Genomic DNA, 8,144 nt, shown 5'->3' with positions numbered 1-8,144 from the left:
GCGAGTAGGTCCTGTTTCGTCTGTTATGTAGATCCTGGACATGAACACTCGCTCAAGAAGTAATAGGTTAGGCATGATGGTGGCTGACAAGACGGCGAAGGGGAGGAATAAGATGGTGTAAATGCCAATTCTTGTCCACATGTTTTTCGTTTGTACCATAAGGACGATGGAGGCAGCGAATGCCAGTGCCAGCATTGACACTCCGAGCATTAGAAATGTAATACCTAGTGCCACCCTTCCCGGAATAGAGAATTTGAAGTCTTTGAAGCGAAAGGATGATACCAGGACCGAGAAAAATAAAACCAATGAAATGGAAGTGCATGTAAGGCAAAGGATGTCTGCGATGGTAAAAATGAGAAAGAATGGATGGTTGAGAAAGACTGGGATGCCTGTTTCTTGTTCTAAACCCCCTGGTACTGTGAAGACAGCAGCAGAGGCAACAGTGGCGATAAACGCGCCAAGCCATGAACTGCTTTCTGTTATGAACTTCACCTTGTCTACAGATTTTCTGCGAAGTTCTTCCTTTTTCTCAACAAATACTTCTCTAGCTGTCTTCTCTTCACGGTTGCGATACAAACTTGAATCCACTGAACATCATGAGCAAATTTCCTTTACATGCTGCCTCCACACACAATAAATCAATCAATCAAAAACATATATATATATATATATATATATATATGATACTAATCTAAATCTTTCCCTCCATATATATATATTGCAAATATTTCCTCTTCTAATATTTACCTCAAACAAGAGCAAATCATATTGCAATTTGAGAACAGGGTTCCCTAGTGCTACTTCAAATACACAATCTTGTCCGACCATATGTAGAATGGTTTTCAAATCTTTGTCCCTATGTTCAATAAGCCTCCTCCAAGGAATTCCCATTTTCTACATGCTCAGCTGCCTGAGGGTACGTTTCGAGTATCTTCTCAACAATATCCTTAACAGCCGGCTTTAATTGCCAAAAATAATGGTGTGTCTCTGTTGTCTTTTTTTTTTTTTTTTTTTTTTGAATGTTTGTCTCTGTTGTCTTTCTCCCCATCAATCTCTGCAGTAGTATTGGAAGCTGATGATGATTTTGATAGCCCTCCATTGTCTTTGGTTTCACTCGGCTGAGCTTCTAGATGAATTATCTTTTGCTACTAAGAAGCGGGCAAGTTCCTTAGCTGATTCATATTTTACCATTTTCATCCTAATTGCTCCCCAGAAAGGCACTCTCCAAATCCATGCATCTTTATTTCCTACAAATTAGTCGGTAGTAATACATGAAAACTAACAATACTGGAAGTATGATCGAAATTGCATTACCAAGTATATAATTTCTCATACGTACGTACGTACCTTTTCCTCTCATTGCTGGAATAGGTATCAAATTTTCAACTCTCAAGAGACCTAAAACCACCAATTTTCCCATCAGTGCACCGGATAAAATTTATGTCCCAAAGGCCAAAGGTAGAGTGTAAAATTCATTTTGAATTAACTCTACATCCCTTCTGTCCTATAAGGAGGAATTTTCTCTTTGTAGCTTAGGTGATACCATTGGTCTATATTAGTAAACTTTGTATAAGTTTGAGCCACCTAAACAAGTGCTTATTTTTCTTTTCTTTTTCATTTATTTTTTAAATTTAATATTATAAAAGAAGACAGTGATTCAATGGTATAATACCAAGGAGCAAGTTATTCCTTGTAGGTCAAGGGGGAATTATTGTTGGTAATGTTGTGGGATTTGTAGTTTAAGGTTAATGATGGTCCTTTTCTTTCAAAAAGCAAGTGAAAAAGATATAGGGGTGTAAAAATATATATCTTCCAAATAAAATCAAATGCGCGCACACATATATATCAAATGTGCGCGCATATATATGTGTGAGCGCGCGCATTTGATTTTATTTGGAAGATATATATTTTTACACCCCTATATCCGTGTGCGCGCGTGAATGGGCGTACATATGGGCTAAAATTTTGACATAGGAGTAGAGTTTATTATATTTATCTCTACTGTATATTGGATAACTGAAACCCGGGCTATCGATTTCACTAAAGGCCAAAAGATGGTCAATTCTGATGTGAGTTTTTTAGATTATAGGACAAATATGCTTTTTAAATTGTTGTTAAAATACTTTTGTTCAATATTTGTTGTGTGAAAAAGACAAGTATACTCCTAACCAAATCAAATTAGATTGAACGAAATTGTCATGAGGTAGGGTTATAATTGTAACAACAGGTCAGTTTGTTACACACATATAATTAGAAGAGAAATATTCAAATTGCATGAAAGGTAAGGGTAATAAACCCTTACTAGAGTAAAGGTAAGTGTAATTTACCTTGAAATATTGGCAGTTAACGTGTTATAATGGTAGTTTGATTCTCAGCTAAAAAATTACAAGAGATGCAGGTATTGATCTACTTATCTCTATGTGTATGTGCGAGAGTAAGAAAAAGCTAAAGCAAATAAAGATAAATTATTCCAACCTCTCCTTTAATTTAACAAACCTACATATGGTATTTCTTGATTTTTTAAAAATTATAATATCACTTTCTCCCTCTGTTATGATATGTTTGGTTGGAGGTAAGGATTAGGGTGGGATGAATGAGAGGAGGAATAAAATAACTCCTTCATGTTTGGTTGGAGGGAAGGGAAGATAGGGTGGAAACAAAGAAGGATAAAAGTATTATTCCTTCATTTATTTTTTTCAATCCGTCCAAAATTGAGGGAAGAGGAGAGAGAAAGAATGATATAACTAACAAGTATATAATTTACGTTTTAAACCTTCCCAAAAGTTAAACAAGGAGGATAAAAGCATCTCTCCTTCATTTATATTTTCCTATCTGCCCAAAATCGGGGAAGATCGAGGAGAGAGAAAGAATGATGTGTATTAATGGTTCATAATTACCTCCGTTAGAGGATTAACTTACTTTTTTTTTTCAGGGCAAGAATGTTAGGGGTTAGTGGTTAGCTGTTAAAGGGGAGGGGGAGGGTGCAACCCAATCACTCAGGTAATATGACAATACTTAGCTACTCATTGATAAGTAGTTTCACCCTACTGACTTCTTATGTATCCTAATAAAAAAATAACATGTCAGCTTTAATAACAAAATCAGCAAAATAATAAAAAAAAATTGAAAAGAAAATCGGATCAACCCGTTTTAATTGGGTAATCATCCTTTCTCTTTTCTTTCTATTTTTCATGACTTCCCAAACCCACGTCCTTCTCTCTCCACTCTTCTTCTTCTCACCTTCATGGGACATCATTAATTAATATTGATCAAGTATGTTTGATTCGTGTTTGGGTTATTTTTCTTTTTTCCTTCTTGTGCTCCATTGAAAATCATCATTCAATAGGCAAGCAAAAACTGTAAGTTCAACTAGGTCTTGTAGCGAAAGTATGATTTAATTTTTTGTTTTTCACATTTAGGGTTTAATTTTTAGAAAGGGCTCTCAGTCATCGTTCAATAAGCTAGTATTCTCAAAATTTTCTATTTCTGCCTCTTTTTTTTTTTTGGTTAATTTCTGTTCTTGATGGCCTAGGTTGAGTTTTATAAAAGAGGGAAGGATTATGTGTGATATTAAATGGTCCAAATATATCAATCAAAAGGCAAGCAAGAGCTATAATATCAATCAAAGGGCAAGCAATAGCTATAAGTGCAACTGGCCTGGACTTCTTCTTCTAATGGGCTTCAATCCTCCTCAGAAGTTATGGTTAATTTTTAGAAAGGGGTTTTCAATCATCATCAGAAGTTAAACTATTGATTCCATTTGACCACTATTACTCAGATTTGTGGTTGATATATGCTTTCTAGTACAAGTTTTTTTATAGATACAATGGACCATTGAATATACTTACGGAGCTTTTCAAGTTTTCGCTACCACCATGTCAATATTTTACATATCTTATAGCATTTTCTATATGCTATACTTTGTGCTTTGTCCCATGGAGGTGAGAAGAAGAAGAATAGTGGAGACAGGAGGGCGTGGGTTTGGGAAGCAATGAAAAAGAGAAAGAAAAGTTCAAGGGTGAAGAAAAAGAACAGTGGAGATAGGAGGGCGTGGGTTTGGGAAGTGAAGAAAAAAAAAAAAAAAAAGAGAAAGGTGATTACCCAATTAAAACGGGTTGATCCGGCTTTCTTTTCCTTTTATTATTATTTTTTTTATTTTACTTATTTTGCTATTAAAGTTGATATGTTTTTTTTTTTTTTTTTTTTTTTTTTTTTTTTTTTTTTTTTTTTAAGGACATATCAGAAGTTAGTAGAGTGAAGCTACTCACTAGTTTGGACTCAATACTGTGCTATGGCAGAGGGAGTGAATGGTTTAGAAAGAAACAAAATGGTATTTTAAAAATATATATATATTACTTCCATATTCTAAAATACTTGTCCATCTTTCTATTTTAGGAGATTCCAAAATACATGTCTCATTGCTAAAATCGATATACTCCTTTTTATAACATTCCTAAACTACCCTTTTGGTATTTACTTTATTAAACAAGTGCATTAATTTCGGAATACTCTTTTATCTTTTAGTAAGGACAATTTTAAAAAATAACTCTTATCAATACAATAAAAAAATATTAAAAACCTACCATTATAAAAAGTTGATTCCCCAAAATATTTAAGAATGGAGTATATTGACAAGAAACACTCTGTACTTAAAAATCTTATTTAATTAAGGTAGGGGTTTATAAATAATTTCGGAAGGCCAGAGTAATTTATGAAAACTTGGAATAAAGTGTGCAAGTTTGTTTGACCGGAGAGGAGGTCCATGTGTCCATGAATTTACTCAAGCAAATAATAATTATTAATTTTTCACAGAAATTGTATCTCACCGTTGTAAGGGTAATGCTGCATACCCACTCATGTGGGACAAATGACCCTTATTACATTCTCTCCCACCCAAACTCGCAACGCCCTCGTTGACCGGGCCAGGTGCTTGGCGTAAGGGCCGGATCAAGGACTGGGTCTGGCTCTGATACTAACTGTAATGAATGGGCACTTACCCATTTACCCAAAAGCTCGAACTATTAGGTAATGCTGCATACCTATCCATTTATACCCAATCACTTTCCCATCCGATTTCAATGTGGGACAATTTACCCTTATTACAATACGACACTTCAAGGATCCTTCAGTCTTCCTCATTTCAAATGCTGCTGAATTACTTGCAAGATGCTGCAGAGCAGTCATACCATGTTCATCTTTTTCAACAACTAAATATTTACTTTGTTCCCCAGTCGCAATATATAAGGCCAAATCTACATATATTTCACAATAAAAATATTGTTTTTAACCGTCACAAAAAAAAGAAAAAAAACAAAAACAAAAACAAAAAATAGACAACTACCAACTTATTAATTGCATTGTGCCAATATTAATTCGTCACCATACAATAAGAAAATCTTGTAACTTTATGAAAAATAATAAAATAATAAATAATAGTATTTGAAAACCAAAACTTAATTTTAGAGTTGTGCGATATTACAAAGAAAATGACAACCAGTTTTCAAAAATTTTGAAATGTGAAAAGTCAAAATAGAGTTATCAAATGAATTTTGTTATTTTTTAAAAAAATAAAAAAATAAAAACCACAGCTGAAAACCAAAACCGAAAAATTTACCAAACAGGTCTCAAGGGTATCAATCAACTAAGAGATCCAACTCACCGAAATGGCCAAAGAAAACAGCACTGTGAAGTACAGTGGTCTTGTTATCGTTTTGATAAAATTCCTTGCGCTCTGCTTCACTTTCAATATTCTTATCAAGAAATTTGAACATCTTAATTTGGCCATAGCGGGCAACACTGAAAAGAGGCCTCTCTCGAAATTTGTTGGCCTTACTTGACAACTCAGGTGCCATGTCTAGCATTCTCTTGGCAGCTGGGACTAATTTGTCAAAAGCCACGGCCTCGTGTAGGATTGTGTTTCCAACTGCATTTTGACGGGTAAGCTTGCAGTATTCATTCTCAGGCAACATCCCTAGCAGTTGATTTACGAAGTCCGCTTTGGCAGTGTGTGCAGCCATATGAAGTACTGTGTCACCGTGTAAGGTTAGAACGTGCAATGGACCCTCCGGATATTGGTCGCGTTGTCGACACTGTTCAACCAACTCGCTCGGAGTCTCTTCTTTCATTAGAGCATTGTAAAGCACAGCATTTCGCTTGAAAAAATTCATCATCACTGCTAGCAGTACTGTTATTGGCAGAGTTAGAATGCGCCATATTGGATTGATGCGTTACAGTCTTAACTGCATAAAAATACATGTATATATCAGTGACATAATTTAAAAAAAGTAATATATTAATTAATAATATTTCTATTCAATATTTTTGCCCTTAATGTTTCAAAGTTATCGGATTTATTGAAGATTTCACATTTAATAACTGAATAATAACATATCAGCTATATGCATCAAAATTCTTTGATAAGATATATCATTCTAACATGTCGGTTAAATAACATATGCATCCATTGATCTTTTATTAGTAAGTTTTCTTTTTTATTATTTATTTGACAAAAGTATCACAAATTTAATAAAGTAATCCAAGTAGTATTTAACCTCTCTAATTAGTTTATAATTAATCAAGTAATGATCGAAGACAATAATTACTTAACAGTAAAATCAAAAAATAAAAATAAAAAAAGACGACAATAATTAGACCTAAAATAAATGAATTAACCTGATTAAAAAATTTGTACTTATTGTATCACCACTAGTTGCCAAGAACCGGTACACCTCCTCTCCCTCTGATCTCAGGAATGAAAAGTGCGGTCTCTCTTCCAAGAAAAGAGATTTATAGAGCGAGCACTCTCACTCCCTATGTGAAAAACGTGGGTGGGCCCAGTAAAAGAGGAAATGAGTGAGTCGTTGGATTTTGAGTGATTAATTCCACTTTCTGTCGGTATCTCCGATCAAAGTAAAGTTCTTTAATAATTGAAGCATAATTAGAGTTGTGCTAGGGGCACGACTGTTGCATTTGAATGGTTTGATGGGTCGGTCTCGTATTTCACTTGATCACGTGGGACATAATATATTTTCTTCTTTTGTTTTTCCCCATAAATAAAGATATTCTCCATTATTAAAGTATGGTAAAATGGTTCAGAAATTCAATACGAAGTATGTAATATCAAGCCTTTTATCAGAAATTCTATACCACATATGTAATATCAAGCCTTATCTCTTTTTAGAGACATCTATACCACATATGCAATATCAAGCCTTATCTCTTTTTTAGAGACATTGTATTCAACAGCCAAGTGGGGTAACATAAATAAATTAGTCTATTCACACAAGAAGTACATGCGAGTTGCTCATTGCAAAAGCAGTTATGTTTATTTAGTTGAAAATTTAGTTTTGATTATTTACCGGAAGAAATTATTAGATGATTTTGATCTATTAATATTTGATGGATTAATTCAATTAAAATCCTTCGATCATAAAATTTGTCTGAATTTTGTGATTGATTTAATTATTTTCAACAATTACTTATTGTATATCTATAATCACAAAAATATAAACAGTAAAATAAAGTAAAGTTAGAGGGATGTCATTCGAATTTTTAACATGAATCCCTGTTAGAAGAAATCCGACCAATCGGTATGAAAATTATGAGATATAAATTTTGTAATTGACAAATTTTGGTGTCAAAATGTGTCCTATCATACTATAATTTATTTATTTATTTTTGAATCTTGATATCAAAAGCGGAACAACAATTGTACGCATACTTCAGTTTAATAAGAACATCAATTAGAAAAGGTATATGAGTGATGACACTTTATATTTCACATTTGGTGCGGTAGGATGTGAAAAAAAAAAAAAAAAAAAAAAAAAAAAAATGAATTTTTATTTACAGCCGGTGAAACTTCATTTACAACCGGTGGAAGTCTAATTACAACAAGTTGAACTTTTTGCTCAGAAGATTTTTTTTCAAAGTCCGCAAAACACAACTGGTTGAACTTTATTTACAACCTCTTGACGCATCTGTGTTAGTCTCTGGAAAACTCGGTTACACTTGCATAATGTGCAAAAAAAAATCAGATTTTGGAATCTTTTTAGTTTCTTATTTTTACCTGAACTTTTAGGGCCTGTTTGGGGGATGCTCTATCTTGTTCTATGCCCTTCCCTACAGTGCAAATGGACACTATTGAG

The 8,144-nt window shown here is 33.6% G+C and overlaps 1 protein-coding gene across 3 annotated transcripts; it reads right to left on the bottom strand.

Annotated features, from left to right (window-relative positions):
- Nucleotides 1-990: 990 nt before the first annotated feature.
- LOC132307253 (uncharacterized) lies at nt 991-6,791 on the bottom strand. Of its 3 annotated transcripts, XR_009482195.1 has the most exons (5): nt 6,673-6,785; nt 5,660-6,239; nt 4,827-5,252; nt 1,348-1,398; nt 991-1,247 (listed from the first exon to the last, which is right to left on the bottom strand). XR_009482195.1 is itself a non-coding variant. In XM_059804963.1 (4 exons), exons 2-4 carry the CDS (start codon nt 6,168-6,170, stop codon nt 1,111-1,113), a joined length of 699 nt encoding a protein of 232 aa, XP_059660946.1. In that variant the 5' UTR covers nt 6,171-6,239; nt 6,673-6,791; the 3' UTR covers nt 991-1,110. The 3 variants fall into 3 exon arrangements, 1 of the variants encoding a protein (XP_059660946.1); XR_009482194.1 differs by having other exon boundaries at nt 991-1,398; XM_059804963.1 differs by lacking the exon at nt 4,827-5,252 and having other exon boundaries at nt 6,673-6,791.
- Between the last annotated feature and the right edge of the window lie 1,353 nt (nt 6,792-8,144).

Source organism: Cornus florida, unplaced genomic scaffold, assembly GCF_030987335.1.
Source record: "Cornus florida cultivar Cherokee Brave unplaced genomic scaffold, ASM3098733v1 CherokeeBrave_3.0.0_Hap2_Chr05, whole genome shotgun sequence".
Taxonomy (NCBI): Eukaryota; Viridiplantae; Streptophyta; class Magnoliopsida; order Cornales; family Cornaceae; genus Cornus; species Cornus florida.
The sequence above is the reverse complement of the archived record's forward strand: the minus strand, read 5'-3'. Positions and strand labels throughout refer to the sequence as shown.

What these genes read in the sequence shown, in the direction of transcription:
- LOC132307253 (XM_059804963.1), bottom strand. Translation starts at nt 6,170, where the DNA reads ATGATGAATTTTTTCAAGCGAAATGCTGTGCTTTACAATGCTCTAATG. An exon ending in TGTTTTCTTTGGCCATTTCG is followed by an intron (nt 1,399 to 5,659) that starts GTGAGTTGGATC and finishes TGGTGGTTTTAG; the next exon opens with GTCTCTTGAGAGTTGAAAAT. An exon ending in TCCAGCAATGAGAGGAAAAG is followed by an intron (nt 1,248 to 1,347) that starts GTACGTACGTAC and finishes ACTAATTTGTAG; the next exon opens with GAAATAAAGATGCATGGATT.